The sequence below is a fragment of the Ixodes scapularis genome, unplaced genomic scaffold (genome assembly GCF_016920785.2).
Source record: "Ixodes scapularis isolate PalLabHiFi unplaced genomic scaffold, ASM1692078v2 PGA_scaffold5__190_contigs__length_132052651, whole genome shotgun sequence".
NCBI classification, from domain to species: Eukaryota; Metazoa; Arthropoda; class Arachnida; order Ixodida; family Ixodidae; genus Ixodes; species Ixodes scapularis.
In genome coordinates this window covers 110,356,996-110,379,587 of record NW_024609880.1, presented here as the reverse complement: position 1 = coordinate 110,379,587, position 22,592 = coordinate 110,356,996, and the positions used below count along the sequence as shown (strand labels likewise).

General features: G+C 41.8%; 2 protein-coding genes across 7 annotated transcripts in view; one reads left to right on the top strand and one right to left on the bottom strand.

Annotated features, from left to right (window-relative positions):
* Nucleotides 1–12,077, bottom strand: part of LOC8029785 (anillin) — a 33,138-nt gene extending 21,061 nt beyond the window's left edge. Inside the window, exons 1-7 of one of the 6 annotated variants that reach the window (XM_042294116.1) lie at nt 11,879–12,077; nt 10,905–11,025; nt 9,849–10,004; nt 5,744–6,103; nt 3,639–3,764; nt 2,493–2,617; nt 2,052–2,210 (exon numbers count right to left, since the gene is read on the bottom strand). In XM_042294116.1, the coding sequence (XP_042150050.1) occupies nt 2,052–2,210; nt 2,493–2,617; nt 3,639–3,764; nt 5,744–6,103; nt 9,849–10,004; nt 10,905–10,980 (1,002 nt within the window). In that variant the 5' untranslated portion in view covers nt 10,981–11,025; nt 11,879–12,077. The remainder of the gene's footprint in view (nt 1–2,051; nt 2,211–2,492; nt 2,618–3,638; nt 3,765–5,743; nt 6,104–9,848; nt 10,005–10,904; nt 11,026–11,878) is intronic. The other 5 variants (XM_029971471.4, XM_029971463.4, XM_040502479.2 and 2 more) reach the window with 5 other exon arrangements.
* A 174-nt stretch (nt 12,078–12,251) lies between these two features.
* LOC8029786 (sodium leak channel non-selective protein) overlaps nt 12,252–22,592 on the top strand; it is a 51,652-nt gene continuing 41,311 nt past the window's right edge. The window contains exons 1-12 of the mRNA XM_040214587.3: nt 12,252–12,398; nt 13,842–13,957; nt 14,483–14,668; nt 15,657–15,740; nt 16,380–16,519; nt 17,167–17,295; nt 18,562–18,707; nt 19,343–19,485; nt 19,987–20,091; nt 20,982–21,203; nt 22,244–22,411; nt 22,500–22,559. Of these exons, the coding sequence (XP_040070521.1) occupies nt 13,856–13,957; nt 14,483–14,668; nt 15,657–15,740; nt 16,380–16,519; nt 17,167–17,295; nt 18,562–18,707; nt 19,343–19,485; nt 19,987–20,091; nt 20,982–21,203; nt 22,244–22,411; nt 22,500–22,559 (1,485 nt within the window). The 5' untranslated portion in view covers nt 12,252–12,398; nt 13,842–13,855. The remainder of the gene's footprint in view (nt 12,399–13,841; nt 13,958–14,482; nt 14,669–15,656; nt 15,741–16,379; nt 16,520–17,166; nt 17,296–18,561; nt 18,708–19,342; nt 19,486–19,986; nt 20,092–20,981; nt 21,204–22,243; nt 22,412–22,499; nt 22,560–22,592) is intronic.

Sequence of the window (22,592 nt, the reverse complement as noted above, 5' to 3'; positions counted from 1 at the left end):
AGTGACATTCGGGGACGTCGTCGTACCATAAAGGCCCACGGCACCGCAAATCTTCATGGTGCAGGCTGCTGCCTTTCTGTGGTGCTGCAGCTCTCCTGTTTATCGCCTACCGTAGAATACCGCGCATCTGCCCCATTCCACACTAACCACCCATTCTCAAATGTGTAAGATTTGAGAAAATATGCACAGTACATTGCTATGTAAACTTGATGACTGGACAAGCATCCCTCCCACATTTTTTCGCGATTATCCCTAAATTTTGAGTGAGCGCTTGCCCAGCGTTTTACGGCATTTATATTCTTAGTTGGACGAGCAGGTGCTTGAGCATTAATTTACGAAAGCTCGCACTGCAGAGCTCGGGTATCCTGGGTCCAATCCCTACCCCCTGCCCGTTTTGATCCGGATGGGTCGTGTATCACTACTGCGTAATGCTTGTTAAAACCTCCAGGCAAGCGATTGTTTTGCACAAGTTAAATTTCTCACCTCGAGCCGAGACACCTGCGCCCACCTAGGCTGACCAATTTTTGGGCACACACACAATTATTAATGCGAAAGCCGACGTCATCAGCTTTGAAGCCGTGCCAAACAACACCGTAACTCCTTTCTCCAAGTGAAGCCAGCTCCCAGCTATGAAACCATGCGAAAAGCCTAGACAACGGCACCTAGTTTCTTCGATCCCAAAAAAGCGGAGTGAGGCTGATGGATTTCGGCTTCGGTTCTATTGGCTGGCGCGCATCATAGTTTCAAGGAAAAATGCTCCCGTTGACCGCTGCGCGTCAGTTTCAATAACCGCCACCCCATGGCACTGCATGTCTGTTAGCGCGCCGGTAACATGAGGCGTTCAAGGGCAGAGTGTCAAGGAGAGGGCCAAAGTCAAATTTGGGGGTTTTACGTGCCAAACCTACGACGGGCATCTGGCACGCCCCAGCAGAGGACTGAGGATTAATTTCGACCACCTGGGGATCTTTTGACGTGCAACCGAAAGCTCGGTTACACGGCGCCTTCTCCGCAATAAGCCTCCGTCATATTGCGGGCACCTCGGTCGGGATTCGAACCCGCCACCTGGGGATCCGTAGGCCGGCGCTCTCGCCTCGGAGCCACCGAGGCGGCTTCAAGGAGAGGGCTCGCTCTGCTGTTGAGGCAAATACACCGCAGACAAAACAAGAGAGCGAAAGAGTGATGTGCATGCTTTCGCATTCACAACTCGTAAGGGCTTAGGTGTACCTCGAGCCTTTTTGCCTCATTGCATGCACAAGCCAAAACCATCCAGAAAAAATAATAAACATATAAGAAAGGGAATGTACACACAGACAGCTTATTTTGGTGGTGCAACTGTGTGCTTTAAGAACTTATTTTTGGTTTTTTATCAAGCTCAGAAAGCTTAATTTTTTTTTCCCGTCTAAATGGACAATGTTTGTGCCTGGTGGAATAATTATTCTTCGTAATAAGAATGGGCACAGTTTGACACATTCTTGACCGCCTACAATGTACGAAGAAGACAACAAGAGAAAATATACAGATAAGCATTGGCTATGACAAATGAGGGTGCCCTTCGACTCCATAAAGCCAGTCCATTTAACAACTTGCCTTTTCAGATCCTTAATGTGCTTGCACAGAATCTCCTCTCCAGTAGCGTCAGAATACCTTAAAAGTGGTGCCTCACTTCCGTAAGCACTCATTGCACTTGTTTCGACAAAGGTCACTCATACAAAACTAAACCTTCCGGCTCTGCCATGTAGCATGGGACAGAAGTAAAGCCGCACCTCCCACCCTTTTTAAATCCACTGATGCAGGTATTTCATTTGAAGATAAATTATTTTAAACATCCTATTTCTGCAAAGTGCCCCAAAGCAAGCAAAAAGAAACAGAACATCACATTGATAAAAAGTAAAAAAAAAAAAGATGACAAATTAGGCTGGGTGGTTGCAAGCTGCTGCCCCCACACTAAGGGCCACTACTCTTCGTTTATTTATCTGAGTAGTGATCTCATCACAGTGGCTCCGCCTCCATCCCCCATGCACCTCCGAAAAGGGCGACCTATTCACACTTACCTCTGCCACTTGATGCTGTTTCTTTTCCTGGACTGGCGGAGTTGCAGGAAAGGCCTTGTCTCTGGGCTTCTCGACAGCTTCGGGAGTGGGCGGCGCCTTGAACACTTGCGACGGCGGCACTCCGGTTCCGCCAGAGGGAAGACCGGCTTCAAAATCCGTCTAAAATAATTTCAAAATCAACCCAGAACTGACATGACTGGTTAGGCCAAACAAAAGCTTTCAAATGGTAGGCCTATTCCTTTAACACCTCGTTGGAAGAACCATTAATGAGATGAATGCCAGATTCTCACCCACGAGGCCATATTTAGTCATGTAATATAATAAAGATGGTGCACTCTTACCCACACAAAAATGACAAAATAACGGGTCTATTCTTGTGCTGGTGCCAATCTTGTGATAGATTTTCTTGCTCAGCAGAAAATAAAAATAGTGAAAACGAACCTGAATTTTCTCCTTCTCTTCAGTGGCAATTGGTTGGTGTTGGTCGTCTTCAGAAGTGCCTGTAATCTTCTCCACACACTTCTTGAGATCAGCACCACCCACGTCGGTCTGATGGACATCATTTGCTAAAATACAGATTTTTTTGAGTGACGCAATAAAATACTTATACTGAATGTCTGAAAGGGCACCTCGGACAATCGAAGAAGCTGCTATGGTAATGTCGAAATTAGGCAAGAAGCTGAAGCTTCATCTTAATGCAAATCGATAATTAAGAAGAAAAAACTCCCGTGACTCTTGAGGGTTGACAATTAATAAAGCCACAATTTCAGAGCTCTTTATTTTAAATTTGGACACCAAAGTCGCAGTCTTAGGAACCTAATCTGAAAGAAAACTTTTATAGCATCAAAAGCTTACTCATTGATCAAGACGGAATTAGCTGTCTGTGTTATTGTTTTTAGCTCAGTTCATTCGAAAAAAGTTATCCCTACGTACAGGCATGCAATGCAGGAAAGCATCGATTCAGAGGTTGCTACCAGACAGCCACTTGTTTACAAAGCTTGGGACGTAAAGATTTTTTGCAGAGAATACAATCTTGCAGATTGTGCTACAGATTCCACAAAGGACAACACATATATGTGTGATTTATTATGTGCTGGATGTGTAGCCTAGTGGTGAACATCACTTTCACACAGTGCACCTGAGCTGAGGTGGAAGAACACTCAAAAAAGCTTATCAAGCTGTCAAGAAAATCTCAAAACGGTTCAAAAGGCATTCGATCTTGAAGTAGACACGAAGCTACTAGTCCTGAAAGTTAGATCCGATGGGTCATTATTGTTGTGTACCCGTCAGAGGGTGCCTTGGAGAGCGAGGATTCTGGGGTCGAGAGTTTAACGGGGCACCGTGTCGCTTTTGCCTGGGATTCACCCTGCAGCCTTTTGTGCTGCTCCTTACAACTATCTACGAAGAAACCAGAGTATTTAAAGTTCACGGCTTTCCTGACTACAACAAGGACGTCCTCAAGAACATACATAACAATTATGAGAGTTCATTTTTCTAAGCATAATTAAAATACTCGCGCAAATCTCTAATCACTCGTCATTGAGCCTCTTTCTTTGATGACCGTAAAATGAATCCAGGAAATCTCACCGGACTGGGGTCTGGGAGTACCGGGAATGGTCTTTATGGCCATCTGCGGCAACTCTGGTCGCCTCGGCGTCCCAGGTCTAGTCGCAGCAGACTTTACTGCAGGCGGAGGAGTCTCCATCTCGTCTGCTTGACATTACGAGAGAGGCACACAACTGTAGAATGTGTATTGCAGCCAAAACCAGTAAGACCTCACTTAAGTGAACTATCGGCAAGTTACGCTCTACTGACAGAAACTTTACAACGGCATAGCAACGGATTCTGGTAAGGCTTACCTTTTGAGTAACCTCCCACTGTGGAAGACGAGAAAGAAAGTGCAAACTTGTGGCCACCGTTTTCAGAATGTGAGACTATCAGTGATGTGATTGGTCCTGGTCATTTTGGAGCAGCTCTTGGAGCAGCCAAAAGTCAAATTTGGAGCAGCAAAAATAACTTTTGTAGCACCATTCTTATTCATACCAATGCAGACATTGTGAAGATTAATGTGTCGGCACGTCCAACTAAAAGGCAATGTCTACATTGCCTTCTCACTTACGTGCAACCCTTAGTTCGCATCAATCGGAGAGCAGGAGTGAGTCCCTCAAACACAAAACTAGCGTTTAGTTGCGTGGAGAAGCACCAGACACGGTGAGAAGGTGAGCGAAGGATAGCACAAACTGCTGTGAATGGTTATTTTAGGAATCGCACTGAAATAATACAATAATATAGAGCCCATAAATTAACGGTTCCTTCGAGTTCTAAAGGTTGTAACAAAACAGCAATTTATAATTCAGATAAAAAAAAACAATGCACTTGTCATTTGATTATGAACGTCAATTATATTTCATGTGTAGAACTTCATAACAAAAACTGTATCTGAACAAAACTTAAAAAAAACAATCCCGCCGAACTCATTAAGGTTGTTCCCAAGCTTCCATACACTGCTCGTGACAACTTAGTGCTCATTTACTCACATCTATATAAAAGTGATAGCTAAACAAATTAGTTGGCAAAAATAAAAAAATAAACATACGAAAGAGTGCATATAAATGTTCTTGCACTACCGGAGTATCCTCGCTAAATCTCGATATGGAAACAGGTACCACCGGGATATCGTAGTCTATCATACATACGAGTCAAAGTCATATTCAGGAACTGTGTCGTGTCTCACTCTGGAAGAGTGCTTTCCCCTTAGCACGGTAGTGCGCTGCGGCGAAGCAAGACACGCAAAATCGCAATGCTTACATTGCGGTTTTCGCTTCTTTGCAGTACACCAGTGCGCGTGGAGAAGCGCACTCAGACTAACTAATCCTCCAGCAGAACAGACGACGAACATGAGGATTATTGCGAAACTTCCGAGTACTGTAAGCCTTTCATACAAAATGCGATCGAATAGTACTTCATTTCAGAAGATAGCCAAAATTTCTGAGAATTCGCATAAGCATATCGTAACGGCCCGGTTGAGCAGCGAGGCCTGAGCTATAATATTTTCAGTATCATTAAAGTGCAACGTTGCACCAAAACTAAATTTGGCGCAACGTTGGCGCAAATTTCTCACATTTTGGTAAAATGTAGCAGGATCTAGCAGGGTAAACACTTCGGCGCAGTTTAGCGCAACAATCACATAACTAGACTATGTCTAACAAAAAATTTAGAATCAAACCAGCCAGTCTGTTTCTGAATCTGAACTATCAACTGAAGTCTACGAATAAAGACTACCATATTTTCCAATGTACAAGTCACTTTTCTTAAATTTTCATCAACGCATCATACAATGCTGCGACTTCTATGCATTTGCTTTCTGTAACTGTGGACCTTAACAGCAGGAATTTGACATGGGGGTCATATTTCTTGTTAGATTCGCTGATGAGAATATTGAAACTTGCTCTCGCTTGCGGCGGATATATCGCTATCATAATACACAAAGGAGGGCTTTCCAATGCAGTTTTGTTGCGCCGACGGTACGAATATATAGGTGCGACTTGGATACCAATTTTTTTTCTGAAAACCACATTTTAAGGGGATGCGACTTATAGAAAGGTGCGACTTAGAGCCTGGAAAATACAGTACACAAGAGAAAACTAGCAAGACACTACTGCATCTACTACTGTACCAAGCAGCCCGCTTACCAGGCGTGCAGGGAGGGTTGGAAAGCGGCGTTGATGGAGAGGAACCAACGCTCGACATTAACTTCTTTGCGGATGCTGGCGCAACGTCGACAGTAGAGAACGCCTGCTTCAGCGTTGGTCGAACGGGGATCCTTTTCGGAGCGGGCATGGTGCCGGTGACCGTGCCAATGGCGGTTTCAAAGAGGGCTGCCCTGGCGGCCACAGACACCGTCGAGGGAAGAGTGTCGACCTTCGAGGGCTTCTGCTCGGGACGATGTGCGTCGAGCAGTGCAGATTTCTTCACGGCAGACGGCTCCTTAAAAACGGAAACTGGCGCAGTTCTTGCGTCGTCTGCTTTGCTGAGGCCCACCTTGGCGTCTTCTGAAATAATCATAATAAAGATTATAAAAAAAAAGAACCACAACCAACATAGTGATACAATCAGTTTTATATGGTAAGCATTGGAGCTACTTCTATTAATTTTGCTTTTGTGGTTTCCTAGCAGCCATCTATAGATAGATGCACCTAAGAACAATATAACACGTGGAAGTTGCTTGTACTTAAAAGTAATTAACTCGCAGCTGGGAAAAAAAAACAAAAAAACACGCCAAAGACTGCTTACGTGTAGGAATTCAAAAGCATTACAGTCCTACGGGTGAGGTTTCTACATGTATTAAAGTTGTTTCTGCCGGTATTGTATTCGGTGTGCGTTTGCGTATTTGGTGGCCACCAGACTGTAAACATTTGGGCTCTCATGCTGCACTGCGACGAGGTTGACAGTCCACCGCACAAGGCACACAATGAGCACAGATGAAGTCTGAAGCACAACTGGCGTGCCACGTCTTCCTTTTGCACAGCGCTCCAACTGTGACATCATGCTCCCCCACGGCAAAGGCGCCACGCCCCTGTCGGCTTCCGTGACGAAGCATCTGCGTTACTGCGCTTTTCTTTGTGTTTTATTTCTGAACTTGAGCAGCATGTGCTTGATGACCATCTTTCGGGCACAACGTCACACCGCCTTTTATGGGTTGAATTATTAACACGCGATGGTTTTAATTACCTCGTCGGAAACTATTATTTTCCTCCGCTCTCGGATTCGAGTGTGTTCGTAAACCATTTACAAAAGCTTGAACAGCAAATTGATTTTTCGAAATTTAAAGTACATATGTACGGCGATTTTAATCTACCAGGAGTGAACTGGTCGACCGGCATAAGCAGTAGTGGAAATAATCAAACGGTGGTAAAAGTGTCACGTCTAGTAGATTTCATTAATTTTAATGGTCTAACTCAGCATAATCAGTTCACGAACACGGCCGGGAATGTTCTTGATCTTTTTCTTTCAAACTGCCCTATAGACAGTGTCATGCCAGTTAGCGATACTCTTGTGAAACCTGACGTTTTTCACCCGCCCTTCATCGCATGTTTTTCTTTGCCGGTGAGGTCTCGTGACAGACAAAATTTTACCAGATATGACTATCATAAGGGTGATTATTTAGGTTTATATACGTTCCTTCGTGATAATAACTGGTCAACGGTTCTTCATGATAACTGTGTAGATTCTGCGACTGAATCCTTGACGAAGATAGTTAAAAATGCAATCGATGCGTTCATTCCAAAGCGATTGTCTAAGCCCTCTAAATACCAGTTCTGGTTCTCAAGGGAGCTGAAACACTACATGCGTAAAAAAGAACACTATCATAAATTGTTTAAAAGAACCGGCATTGAGTTATGGTACATAAAGTTCAGTGTTTACAGAGCACTTGTAAAGAAACTGTTTAAACACGACAAATTCATTTATAAAAAATCGGTAGAAAATAGTCTCTACCGTGAGCCTGATAAATTCTGGCGATTTGTCAGGAAGCACACGAAAGAGTCTGCAAGAAATATTTATTTACGTACTGATACGGACTACGTTACAAACCCTGAAAAAGTAGCTAATTTATTCCAAACTTACTTTCGTGAATGCTATTCCAAGGAAGAATTCAAAAGCAAGTCTTCAATCTGCGCTACTGGTTGCAACGACAATTTCACATTTAGTGAGGTCGACATAAATGATATTTTAGAGGCAATTCAAAAATTAAAACCGAAGAAGTCAGCGGGAGATGATACAATACCTAACTTTATTATTAAAGGATGCGCTGATTTGTTTGCCCCTTTACTTATGCACATATTTAACCTATCGCTGAGAAATGGTGTTTTCCCATGTCTTTGGAAAAGGTCAGTGATAGTGCCAATACACAAAGCCGGTGACGCGTCTAGGGTAGATAACTACCGCCCCGTTTCTTTGTTGTGTTCTTTTTCAAAGGTTTTTGAGATAGTTTTACATGCCCGTCTTTCTTTTTACTTTTGTCGAAAACTAAGCACCGTTCAGCATGGATTTATAAAAGGGCGTTCAGTAGAAACGAACCTTTGTTCTCTCCTTGATTATACTGTCCCATTTGTTCTTACACGTGGGCAAGTTGATATCGTGTATTTTGACTTATCAAAAGCCTTCGATAAGGTTAATCATGACTTACTCTTGTATAAGCTCTCTTTATACGGCGTTTCGTCGTCTCTTTTAAACTTATTCCGTAGTTATCTGTCGGATAGAAAGAGTAGAAAAAGAATCTTGAATAGTTTCTCAGATGTATTTACTCCAACTTCGGGAGTCCCTCAGGGATCGAATTTGGGGCCGCTACTTTTTCTTATATTCATCAGTGATATAGAATTGTGCATACAAAATGCGAAACTGCTCTTATTTGCGGACGATATTAAGCTTTATCTTAGTATCCATTCGGAAGATGATTGTGCTCTTTTGCAAGAAGATGTATCCCGTATCTCAAACTGGTGCTCATGTAACTTTTTGCTGGTCAATCCAGATAAAACTAAAGTGCTATCTATGTGCAGAAAACGCGAAAGAATTTTACATCAATATTTTATCGGCAATTCCACTATTGAACGTGTGGAACAAGTTCATGACCTTGGTGTTTATTTCGATAGTAATCTTACCTTTTCATATCATGTTACACAAATTGTTGCTTCTGCCTTTAGAACAATGGGGATGATATCACGTTTGACGCATGATTTTTCAAATATAATGTGCGTAGTTCGGCTGTTTTGTTCCCTTGTACGAGTTAAACTTGAGTTTTGTAGTTCAGTGTGGAATTCGCTAACAATGACCGACGCTGCACGGATAGAAAGAGTTCAGAAGCGATTTATACGCCTTGTTTACGATAGATATTTTGATAGAAAATGTTATTTTGATTATGAATACCTTCTTAAAGAACTTTCACTCCAGAACCTTTCAAAAAGAAGGATTGCTCGTGACATTATATTTTTATACAAAGTGGTTCACGGCCAAATTGATAGCAATTTTGTGTCGTCTTTGAACTTTCATGTACCGGCCCGAGTCGTTAGAAACTCAAGCGTGTTTTATAGATCTATCCAAACGAGACCGTCTCCTTTGGCTAGAATGCAAATTTGTTTAAATGAATTTCCGACTCATGTAGACATATTTTTAAATTTTGCTGCGTTCAAACGACTACTTGATATGCATATTTTTGGTTTATGATTGTGAAATGTTTTAATTTCGAGAGCATATGTTGGGGAGGGAGGGAGGGAGGGAGGGAGGGAGGGAGGGAGGGAGGGGGGGGGGGCACTTGAGATTGTGTACTGTTCTAGGTGTTCTTTTTTTTCTTTTTAAACTTTTTATGTGCCACCACACTGTAACCAAAGGTTGTTCTGGGGAATTATACAAATAAAGGATTATTATTATTATTATTATTATTATTATAAATGTATCCAGTTAAACTGGACTTGCTCGTAAATTACTGCATTTTGACCACACTGTTGATACCGTGATGCAGTTCGAGGAAGCAACAAGAACACACAGCCTCCCATCATTGAGACTAAAGGGGACATGATTATTTGTAAAATGTATTCTGGAAATAAACTAATTAAATTAAGCAAGCTAATTAAAAAATGTAACCAAGCTTCAGTGGACTGAGCAAATCTGTCAATTAATAACAACATGCAGGCCAGACATTTGGCAACACCTTGTCTTTTTAGTTCGACGTGTAGAGTTTAATTTCAGTAGTAGCCTACATTTAGAAATGATATCTGTACTATGACTATCTAGTAGTGTCACCGTTTTGAATCTCCATTGGTGAGTCAACCGCGATTCCCCTGGTTGCCTTGTGTGGCACCGGTGCTGGCGCATTTTCTTTGTCTTCATCGGGCAGGTCTTGGACCATTTTGGGCGAGCACAGGCGCTTGCTAGGATCCTTCGATGGTGACTCCATTGCTGCAGTAGAGAGTTTAGATAAAGTCATTAAATGGTTCTGCCTGTGGTGTACATGGTGATCTTCAATACGGGCAATTACTCTGACATCCTCAGACGAAATCAAAGCCACAAGCTTTATAACAAGGACTCTAAAAATGACTCTAAGAATCTTTCCTTTTGAAAATAGCTTTTTGTATCCTAGGTACTCAGAATACCACTGAAGTTTTATCTTAAAATTTTTTTTAATTAACATTTTTAAAAGTTTAGATAAAAAAAAAAAAAAAAAACAAGGAAAAAGATTTGTGTTTTTAAAGGGTAGTTGTAGAATTAAATTTGATAGATAAACAGGAGGAAAGCCAGACAAAGTGGCCTTCCTTTCGTAAAACACGGTAGCATATCTAAGCTACAATGCACCCCGCAAAAGAAAGAAAAGGGCACACTATTTGTGCACATGCTCTCATGATATAGTGACATGAACAGACAAAAACACACCATAGACACTTACGACTGCTCATGTGTAAGAATGTGAAAGCATTACAGTCTCGTGAATCCGGCGGCAACATCACGCTCCCCACTGCGCAGGCGCGCCACCCCTGCCGGCATCACGGCTTTCGTGACAAAGCATCTGCATTGCTGTGCTTTTCTTTGCGTTTTATTTCTGAGGCACGTCCGCTTTGACCTTGAGCACCATGTGCTTTTTTTTACATATTTTTATGGCCATCTTTAGGGCACAACGCCAACGCCTTTTCGCGAAATGGGACATATAAGGCTCTCGCCTTAAAAGTATTAGTTCCATCCCAGACACACAACATTTTATCTAGCATAATATATACGGCTTGAGAATTCTACCACCCCTTTAGACAGGACACTGTTGAACCCTGGCCAGCAGAAATAAAATAGGGAGGCAAAAGCGACGCTTACCGGTCCCATGGTCTTGAAGAGGGGCGGCAGGGTCGTCCCTTTTCCGTTTGCTCGACAGAAGCGACGTGTGGAGCATCCTGCCGCGGGCCTCTGCACGGGCCTGGGTCCGGGCACAGATGTCCTGGAATTCGCAAAGTCATTCTATCGTACAAGCTCGGAGCTTCGCGACCCTGACCGAGTGTGAATCAGCTCGAAGGCCTTGCCCGATGAAAGGTCGCCAAGGGTGGGGTCTTTAGATATTTGGACTAGAACGAAGCAGATCACTTTTGGTGCGCCAAGGTATGACTTGATTGGGTGCACAAAAGGAAGAGTCGGAACTTGAACAATGGTTATAATACATATTGTTCCTGAAAACGTGGATGTGTTAAGGGAAAAAAAGAAAAAAAAGTGTTTGAGACGGTTTAGATGTTTGTAAGCTAGAAATGCGGCTTCTATACATGGCTTGCACGTGACGTCGTTCAAAGGGCGCTCCGATGACCACCAGCAAAGAGGGGGGAGAAGGAGCCCCCCTCTTATCAGGACCCTCTTTTGTGTCTCCCAGACTTGCACAGACGTCGCTATTCTCCTCCCAGAAGATTATAGAAGATTAAACCGTCACTTAAAATTCTTACAAGCAGTTTCCCCCTCCTCCTCTTACATGGTGGTCAAAAATATGCAATGTGACGTCAGTGCAAGCCATGTATAGTCAAAACTACAAAAAAAAAAAAAAAAAAAAACGCAGCGATAAGTTATGAAAAGTTGTGCAGCAGTGTTGAGTTAATACTGGATGAAAAAAGTTCAACTTCCGTCATATACAAAAAGATGGGACCAGGGATTCTTGTGCAAATTTTACATAGACGAGGTACCGAGGAACTACAACTTCAAGGACGGAATACGATGAACCATGATGAGCGGTACTCGACTAGGACCAACACCCAAAAAGAGCAAACAAGCGAGGCACTTTTTCGAGACTCGCTCGCTCGCCACTGACTCACCAAGATGGCAGACTCGAGGTCCTCAATTTTGACGGCCTTCGAACGTCTTCCCACGAAAAAGACAGAAATCCAAACACCGCCCACTGCCTTTCCGGGTTGACAAGAAGCAGCTTCAAATGCTTCAAACTTCAAACCGTCAACCGATCACGCGCCGCGTTCATTTTTAAAAAGCAGCCGCCGCCGCCACCGCGGCGCTAGTGATCAGTCACCCGAGCCACACATAACGCCAATAAATTTTTCCTGACGATTGAGCACAACTTAAGGTACCCAACTTGTTCGTATAAACACAACGATAATGTCATGATTTCTTTTAATATTTATAAAACGCACTTTCGGAAGGGATAACGCCCGTTTCTCTTCCTCCTCTCCCTGCGCTCTTTAGGCTGCTCCCATCCCCATCCCTTGAGCAGCGCATCCCTTCCCGGTGGAATGATCGGCCCATCCGACGAGGAAAATGAGAATCAGCGTCGTCCTGCACACCTATCCTGATCATTTCTTAATAGGACTATCTTTACTCAAGGTGAGACATGGCGGATGCGACGCACCTAGAGCGTTTACAGCGTGTTTCCATGTGCGGTATCGCTTCTGTAAACATGCCTCCTTCAGCGATGACAGGTAGCCATGAGCCCTTATGGCTGCAGCTGGGAGCTGCGGCTCGATTTAGGCCCTGTAAACACGGGTTCTTTTATCGGGTGGTGGAGGGGGGATGCGCAGTTTCTGCATAAACCTTTCGGAGAATGATGGTGCTGGAAAAAAAAAAAATCGTATAATTTCTCGCGGTTTTTGTTGATTTCGTCATTTTTACCGGGTGACCGCGGAGATGGCCGGATAACCCGGGACCCCGGATAAGCGGGCGGGGTTGGGCTTCTTACGGGCATTATTGTTTTTGTTGGGGCGATTCGTTGGGGTAAATCGATTAATTTTGGTGATCATTTCAGTCCGATGTTGCTTCTTTTTGTCATTATCATTATTATTCTTTGCGATACGCGTAGAATATTGATTTATTGCCCGAAAAATGCCGACCGGAAGACGGAAAAAAAAAAAAGGGGGGGGGGGGGAAGAGGGGAGGCGAGGGTAAAAAAATACTGTCCTTTTGCATTTTTGTGTGTATGTTTTGTCCATTCATGTACATATGTTACACCAAAAAAGGAACTAAATACCGTACTGCTCGTTATTCGCTCTAAAAGAAATACCGTTACTTGTTACTTTTCCTTAATAGTAACTATATGTTACTCGTTCCTTTTCTAAAAAAAAAAAAAAAGTAATATGTTACTCGTTACCAAAAAAATTTAATTAGGTAGAGTAATTGTTATATCCCAGGCGAAAGTCGGTCCACTTCCAGCTGGATTATGGAACTGGTCCCAGTGGGAAATGAGGCCGTCCAGCTGGAATCCAACTGGACTGTCTCATTTCCAGCTGGAGCCAGTTCCATAATTCAGCTGGAAGTGGGCTGATTTACGCATTACATATGTCGGGTTTTGTCGCATTTGGTTTGTGGGCCCCTGCTTGTCTGGTTTAAAAGTTTTTATGTCTTACTGCAGTTCTGATTAAGTTAGCTGTAAACTAATTGTTTGGCGGATTTCCAGATTTATATAGAATTGTTATTTTACCATTAAAATGTGGTCAGATGACAATAGTACAAATATGTGTGACATGTTAATAGCCATTCATATGATATAAAGTCCATTCATAATTCACTTGGACCCCACAATTTGCAGGAGGTTTCCTCATTCTAAATTTTAATTAATGGCACAGATACAGGGGCGTAGCCAGGGGGAGGGCTTATGGGGCTTCAGCACCCTCTCCCCCCCCCCCCCCCCCCCCCCCAAAAAAAAAAAAAAAAAAAAAAAACAATTTTCTGGTCACGCCACTGCACAGATATCACATACCATGGTAAAATTGTATTTGGCATCTTGATGAGCACGATTATAATTATTATGCCTTTCTTTCTCTCCTCTCTTAGAATTTACGTGAACAATGCTAGCCAGAAAACAAAGCGTTCGGGGGGAGCCAATTCTCGCGGACTATGGACCTGATGAAAGCCTTAATGAAAATGCTGATATCGAGTGGGTTAACAAGGTGAGCCCTTTTCTTCCCTTGGAATACAGAGACCTCTACAAATTCACTGAGGTAGAAATAGAAGAATATGGAAAAACAAGTATACTGGGTGTTTGAAAGACAAATGAAGCGTACATGCTTTTCTCATCACAAAAATAAGTTTCTTATCGCTGAATGCTCAGCCTCTTCTCAAATGTACTGCTATAGCTGTTGGGACCCTAGGTAATAAAAAGATTACGGAACTTACTGTTATTTAACTCAAAAGTTTTAAGCGAGTTTCAGATATTTTCAATGAGAAAATGCAGCATCTTCCAGGTAGCAGACGTCGCTCACCTTCGTACTTGTTGACATTCATTTTCGGAAATACTTATGGCTTCTGAATCAAATAACGGGAACTACTGGAATTTTGCCATCTGATCCCGACCGCTAGCGCCGCATTTGAGTTGAGACTGCATTCAGCAGTGTTTATTTTTGTGGTGAGGAAGACGCAGTTCTCTTTCTTCCCAAACACCCTGTTACGCTAACGTCTTGATTTTTTGTTTGCAGGTGTGGGTGCGTCGAGTACTTCGTCTGTGTGCCCTCCTGTCCCTGGTTTCCGTCAGTCTCAACACAACACGAACATTTGAAAAGCACCCTCCTCTTATGGCCGTCACCTTTGCCTGGGACATCTTTGCCACTCTGCTTTTCACCGCAGAGATGATTGCCAAGATGCACATCCGGGGACTGATCACAGTAAGTTGCCCAAAACTCCCAGCTTCTGTTCAGCCCTCTCTTAGTACAAGAAACATTTTTCGCACCAACCTTTTTTCTTTAAATGTAGTCTACTTTATCACCCCCCAGATACCTAGTATTTTCTATTATTATTCTGTACATTTTTTTATTTTCTATGCTGTCCCAATAGTCTTTACTGATTATAAATTAGGTGCTTCTCAGGTGGAGGGTGCCAGTGAGTGCACCTCTCCACGGTGCAGCGGTGTACTGTGGAAAAGTTGGCAGCTGGACAGAATTATTTTTGATATTTTGTTGACACCTCTCTGGCAATTTCTTAAACTCTGTTCTTTTGGAATAGATTGGGTGTCTAATTTACCTATAACTGTTCATGGTGGCTTGGCAGCAGTTCAGGAGTCTTCACCTTAAATATTTTTGGACAGCCAAATTTATTACTCTTGCACATGATAAGATATAATTAATTGAATGAAAATTAATTTAAGTGTTGGCACTCTTCAAGTATTTCTTAATGGAATCTCCGTGCCTTAATTCAAAAGCCATGTAGCCTACATTTGGGGACCACTGGGTTGGAAATTTTTGCTAGCATGGCTCTGACCAGATGCATTGTGAAATGATAATTTCTCATCAGAGGCACTCTGTTATTTATCTATCATTATCATGTCACAGTTGAAGCACTGTTTTGTCTTCATACACTAAAAATAAATGTTTAAATTCCATTGGCACATACATTTCAGCTTTGGAGCAGTTCTCATCTTTGTGGTTTTAAGACTTTCATTGCCATTTATTATTTTAGTAGGAATTATTTCAAAACTCAATACAGAGCAGGGTGAACAATACAAGTTACTCTCAGTGTTCTTGACCTATACAAAATAAATAAACTAGCTCAGCTGGTTTCCAAGTTCGATCAATGACATTTCTTTTGGTGTTAGTGAGCAGAGCTGTAGTGACACAAGTACTAACACAACTATCACACATAACGCATCTCTTCCAGGGGGAAACACCATATTTGAAAGACCGGTGGTGTCAGTTTGATGCCACCATGGTGTTTTTTCTTTGGATATCAGTTATTCTTCAGGTAAGGAAACTTTCATGTCATCTGAAACACATCAAAGCACACAATAAACCCCCGTCAGCATGCAAATGACTGAAAGCAAAGCGGCATCCGAACAGCTTTGCCTTAAGGTAATCTTCCACAAAGTTCATGAAGAGCGGCTGATGCTGTAAGCGTTAGCTACCTCCTAAAGGCCTTTTTATTGTGAAAGCATTAACTGTCAAACTGCGCCAAACAGGAACTTAAATCCTTTTTTCTAGTGCAGCCAGCTCCCAGCTATGAAACCACGCTCAAACCTAGCCAACGGCACCGAAATTCCCCGATCCCAAAGCAGCAGAGTAAGGCTGGTGGATTTTCAACTTCGGTCTCATTGGCTGGCACGTGTCGTCAAGGTTCCCATTTGCCGGACATGCAGCACCATGGGGTGGCCGGTCGTTTGAACTGATGCGCAGCGTCAGTTTTAACGACAGGCCACCCTATGACGCTGCGTCACCGTGAGTGCGCCAACACGCGGAGCGGAAGAATGGTGTACATGCTTTCGCATTCACAACTCATGAGAAGTGCTTAAATGTACCTCGAGCCTTTTTTCTACTCTTTTAGCAACCTCTTTGTATTTGAATGATGCGGTCATGTGTCCTTGGTTGTCTTGTTGGCTTTTTGCAGGTTTTCGAAATCACAGAGGTGGTTCCCAAGTTCTCCTACCTGTCCATTTTGAGAGCTCCCCGACCTCTTATCATGATCCGCTTCATTCGAGTCTTCCTCAAGTTTTCCATGCCAAAATCCAGGATCAACCAAATATTCAAGTAATTGATTATTTCAAAGTAAAGCACTTAGTGCTCTGTTTGCTTTTCCTACAAGTGCAGAAGCCAAACCTACTTGTCATGGTTTCCAAGTGTCAAGAATGTTTGTTTAGTTTTATAAATTATGTTTTTATGTTGCAAACTTGTTCCAATTGCTACTGTTGATAAAACTGTTTGTTTTTTTCATCAGGAGATTTATGCAAGTGCGTACCTAAACCCTAAAAGATGCCCGTGTCAAAACTGTAGGTTGGAATCTTGCTTGAGTCACATTTATTAATTTTTTATCTTGATGTACCCTAAAATGCAAACAAAGGGCAGGTTCAAACACTTGAAGAGATCATATTCTAGCGCAACATTATTTAAAGACAGCCAGGGGCTTTGGTACAGCACTAGTGCGTTGCAACAAAAAAAAATGTTCAGTTAAACTGTGCTCATTCTAAAGTGGCTAAGTGAGCTAGTTGGTACATGTTTACGTAAAAAAGCTCCTAAAAATATATGGACACAAGAAAGAAGAAACAGGACCAAGCGCTTGGTCCTGTTCCTTCTTTCCTCTGTCCTCGTTTAAAGATTGTGAAATTTACATAAAGGGATCTAGAGCTATGCCTGAAAGCTACGGCCGACCCACTGACCTGTGTATTTCTCTCTTGCAGACGATCAAGCCAACAGATCTACAATGTGACCCTGTTCTTCCTGTTCTTTATGTCTCTGTACGGTCTGTTGGGTGTTCAGTTTTTTGGCGAGATGAGCAGCCACTGTGTTAGAAATGGAACGATTGCCGAGTAAGTTGCCTTGCTCGCTTATTTGCTCGGATCGAGAGCACTAATATCTTGCATGCTTACCGCACTATTATGATATTATAAAGTTACAATCTCATCACATACTGTAAGTAGGGCTGGGCGTCGATTAAAAATTTTAACACGATTAATTGCCACCCTTTATTCGATTAATTATATGAATAATCGTTCTAGTTAATTTCCATGCACAATATCTTTAAAAAGTCAAAATTACATTTTTTTTTTTGCCTTTTCTGGATACTGTAAAATACGAGGGGAGTGCCCAACCTACTTTCACTGAAAACTGGGTTGACCTAGACATGGGCGCTTTTCCGGTCAAATCGGGTGCTTAACGTATAATTTACAGAGTTCCAAAGTTTGGGAAATGTTAATAATGGGCGCTTGAACAAGTGGGCACCTCTGCGCTACTTTACGGTATGTGATAAACGGCCCACAATGCACACAATTTTGATTATGAATCAAATTTAATACATAGTTTAGAACAGTTCAAAGACACTCTCACTCACATAATATTACTACTTCAGTTGCATGAGGCAAAGAGGTTTGTGGATATTCTCCGGCCAGAGTGGCCTCTTTTGATTGCTCACAATATTTTCTGCTGTGCTAAACGGACATGTGTAACCTTTTGCACTTCTCTGGAGTTACTATTCTCGCCCTTACAGTTGACTTTCGGTTAAAATTTCATCCAAAGGTTTGCCCTTCATATAGCTGTACTTGTCCACGTCTGTGTGGTGAAAGCAATTATTTTAAAGTTTTTTGGTTAGTCAAAGTTTTATTAATTAGCAAGATAAAAAATTAATCGCAATTAAAGCATTAATCGGCAGGTTAATCAATCAATTGCCCAGCCCTAATTTTAAGGTATGTACCTTAATATCCCGAAAGAAAGGATAACGCTCCCCTATTTTTGGCTTGATTTGCTATTTTCTTTTAAACACCAAGAGATAGCCCACTCTTAGTAATCATAGAGTTTGGATCACTGATGTCCTCGGCATAAGTGTGGCTAGTAGCTGTGGTGGGATATGATCGAACATTGCTGACTGGGAAGTAAAGCCATCTTGGCTTCATTGTACTTCGCCGTGATAACAAGTTTGGCAGAAAAATCTTATCTAAAAATAGTATTTTTTTTCAACTGTTCTTGATTGTACACTGAAAGATAGACCAATCCTTGGCTTCACCTAATTCGCTCTCGATTTTAGGTAGGCTGTATCCCGGGATATTACAGCAGTCATACTTTTTGTGTCCGAATTGCAGGAAGGTCACGCTAAATGACCTTGCAGTGCCAGACGCCTACTGTTCAATGGACAAGGAGTCTGGGTATGAGTGTCCTCAGGGAATGGTGTGCATGGATCTGAATCTTCCAAAGAGCATTTCTGGGTTCAATGGCTTCGACGATTTCGGTAGGCCTCCCTTACGTGCGCTTTGCACGGCATTAGTCTCATCATCTTCTATGCAGTCGGCCATCTGGCTTACTTGGCTGCACAAATGAGAGGATTCTTGCTTTGGCAAGTGCTAGTGTTCAGTTGTATGAATATAAGGTCACCACAGGCTTACAAAGATCTAGATTTTGTTTCTGAAATGTTTAATTTTCATTTAAGTACTTCTCAAGACTTGCACATGTTCCATTTTATAAGCATTACTTTTTTCCTTGTAAACATGACTTGTCACATTAGTTAGGACAAAAAATATTTGGAAAAGGAACTGTACACAAACAATGGGGACAAGTAAGGTACAAATGTCATGTGTTGGTGTTTGCGCAATTTATAACTTCTCATAATTTTTTTTTACTTAGACTTTTTATTTTCTTGCTCTATATGGCTAAACTTAATGTATTTCACTGGGCTACTATTTTAAGCAATCAAGAAAATATAATAGTGAGGTACTATATAAGATTCTAGGTAAGTGAAAAGCTAGCTCACTTTTGCTGCTTCCTCCATATTTAGCATTCATATTTTGGTGACCATCAGAGTGCTTGGCATCAGAGAAGCGAAAGCTCTCCAGATGAAATGGTGAGATGTGTCTCACCTTGACACAGCCCACAGCTTCTTCACGGTATACCAGGCCGCATCCCCGGAAGGGTGGGCCATCCTCATGTACCAAGCCATGGACAGTCTTCCAGCGTGGAGAGCCACTTTCTACTTCACCACCATGATTTTCTTCCTGGCATGGCTGGTCAAAGTGAGCCCCACTTTGTTGGTGCTTGTTGCTTGGAATTTCATTTTCCAGAAATATTTTCAAAGTTAGGACACAGTAGTTTGGCTTTACAAATATGTCAGTAGGGTGCTAGTGATATGACTGAAGGGACGTCACGGATTTTTTTTTAGTCTTGTCGTCATATTGAATTTTGTATGCATGTTTTGCAGTTAAGTTTTGTAACAGTCACTTGCAGTATTCAGATTGGGTGTTTTTCTATACTAGTGGAACAGCTATTTATTTGGATTTCTTTTCATATTATTATTTAAGAAGCAACAGAAAACTGTGCTGTATACATATTTAAATACTTATTTTATGACTTGTCTTGCACTTATGCTTGTAGCACATGCTCAAATTGATTTAGTACAAGCTCATTTACAAAACAGGGATGCTGAGGCACTTGCTAGTTATGCAAAACATGCTTCAACTGTGGCAATAGAAATATTTTAATGCTTCCTATGAGCTTGCTGTGTTTATCCATTCCAGAATGTATTTATTGCTGTCATCACCGAAACGTTCAACGAGATTCGAGTGCAATTCCAACAGATGTGGGGGGAGAGAGTTCAAATACAAACTGAATCGACACCTCAGGTAAGACGACAAATTAGCAAGAAAAAAGTTTCAACTTTCTACTTCAAGCTCAAGAAATAATCTCACTGAAAGAAAAGCAGTGTTCAGGTTACGAAGTCTAATTTTGAAAAATTCAGCTATTAAATTCCTTAAGCCTTATTAAAATAAATACTATTGTGTAATAATATACATGGTGATTTCACTGATATTAGTTAATTGCCATAAAAATATAGAAATTTTGTGGAATTAAACTACCACAGTAGTACTTTTTTTTTCCAACATTTGTGATGCAATTAGGCATGCAATGTTTGCTACTGGAATTATTTTTTCAGTATCTCTGAGTGCTAAAGACGGTATTACCGTAATCTACAAGAACAGAGGATATATGAGCTATAGAATGTGAGCTCCTAGGCACTTTACCATTGCATGCTTCTCTACTTAGTCCATCATCCACAAAAGTTTGAATTGTTTTGAATTGCACATGGTTCCTAGATCTCAAATAATTAAGTTAGTAATTATGAATGTCACACAGTTTCTATTTGGGGTCAGTTTTCGATGCTGATGTGCATATGATCAGTTTGTAAAAACACTTTTTCACCGTAGTATCCGAAAATTAGGCGTGTGCGAATGGTGGTTCTAATCGGATACTTAGTGCCGTGTTATCTGTATCTAACACTGCAAACAGAGCCGGTACTGAATAAAGATAGTAGCACATACTATTCGATTCATATTTAAATTGTATAGTGCTGCTCTATGATGCAGCTCTATTCAATTCAAACTTTTTGCACAAGCCTCCTGACTAAAATCAAATTCAGATTTAATCGCGCTGCGTCATAATGCATGCTGGTCTGTCGGAGCCACCGTTCGCGCGAGTTTAACCGACGTCTCCTCGTGACGCACGACCCACCCAGGTGTTGCGGGGGGACGACTCGGGCTGGAAGTTGGTGACTGTGGACGAGAGTAAAGGACGGGGCAAGGCACCACGATGCCTCCAGGTGGTCATCCACTCGGCCGCATTCCAAGTCATCGTCATGATGGTCAACGTGGCCAACGCTTTCGTCGCCGCCAGCATCTCTTTTGTCCACGACGAACGACCACGAGAGGACTTCTTCAAGACCTACTACTTCGCAGAGGTGAGGGCACCGTGCCCCAGGCGACTTCGTGGCACTTTTTTTATTTCACAGGTGGCACAAGCTGCCACCCAATTTATAAGGCTCAGCTGTATGCATACATCCATCAATCCAAAGGCAGTTCAGTAAGGTTCAGTGTGCGTTGTGCACGGACACTTGATACTCTGGTTGTTGCCGGCATCACTTATATAGGAGGGACTATACTGAACAGTATGATTCACGACGTTCGTTGATGCCCTTTAACAAGCTTTATTTTGCGTAAACTGCTTGGCTAGAGTGTGATACAGTGCAAGTTGCTGACTGAGGGCCCATAGTTTTCAACAAAAACTTTCTCAAGTTGTGATTTTATCATTTTCATCAGTTGTCACATGTGTTCATATAAAATTTGCTTCTGTATTTATTAGTGAACGAGGATTGCAGAAAAGGTCAGCTGAGATTCAGGGATTATTTTCCATTATACCGTTTTTGGTTTTTATGTCTCATGATATAGGTTTCTAAAGTCTTCTCTAAATCATTCTGGCACATCACAGTGTAGAAAAATCGGAGGTAATCTGAAAATTCTAGTTTTTTCCTCAAGTAAATTACCGTAACAAGAAATGTTTAAATTGCATTTTAATGCTTTTTTTTTACATTGTCCCATGTAATATGCTTGAACATGACATAAACCCTGACACTGCAGGTAAAAAAAAACACATACACTGAAAGGTCTCAAACACAGCTCCTTGCTTCTTTGTGCTGTGTAACATTTGCCTGTGTGGTAACTGCACCTGTGTGGATAGGGTGGGCTTGCCATTTTCTGAGACTTGGATTTTATTTATAGTTCCAGTTATATGTGCACAAGCAATATTTAAAGCACTTATAGTTTTTCACAGGCCTGAGAAAGTAAGACAGTTGCCCAGGGATTTGCCTTTCTACTGATTCTAGGCATTTATTTTCTTCCAAATTATGTCATTGATTTTTTGCAATGTTGCATAAGTTGTGCAATGCTAACATAGTAATAATATACTAATATATATATATATTTTTTTCCACTTTGATTCTAGATTGGATTTACAATATTCTTTGATCTAGAAGTGTTGCTGAAAATCTGGTGTCTCGGCTTCAATGGCTACATCAAACGCTCGCTGCACAAGTTGGAATTTATTTTGGCCATTGGAACTACCTTGCACCTTATTCCAGATTTTTTCACTTCTGAGCTGACATATTTCCAGGTAACTCCAGTAATTAGCTGTAATGTCAAATCACGAGGTGCAGAGACATACCTTTGTGATTCAAATCTGTCTATGTTTTATCAAACAGGTGTTGAGAATCGTCCGACTAATAAAAGCATCACCAGTACTTGAAGACTTTGTTTACAAGGTACAGTCATGACAGAATCCGTCTATTGATTTG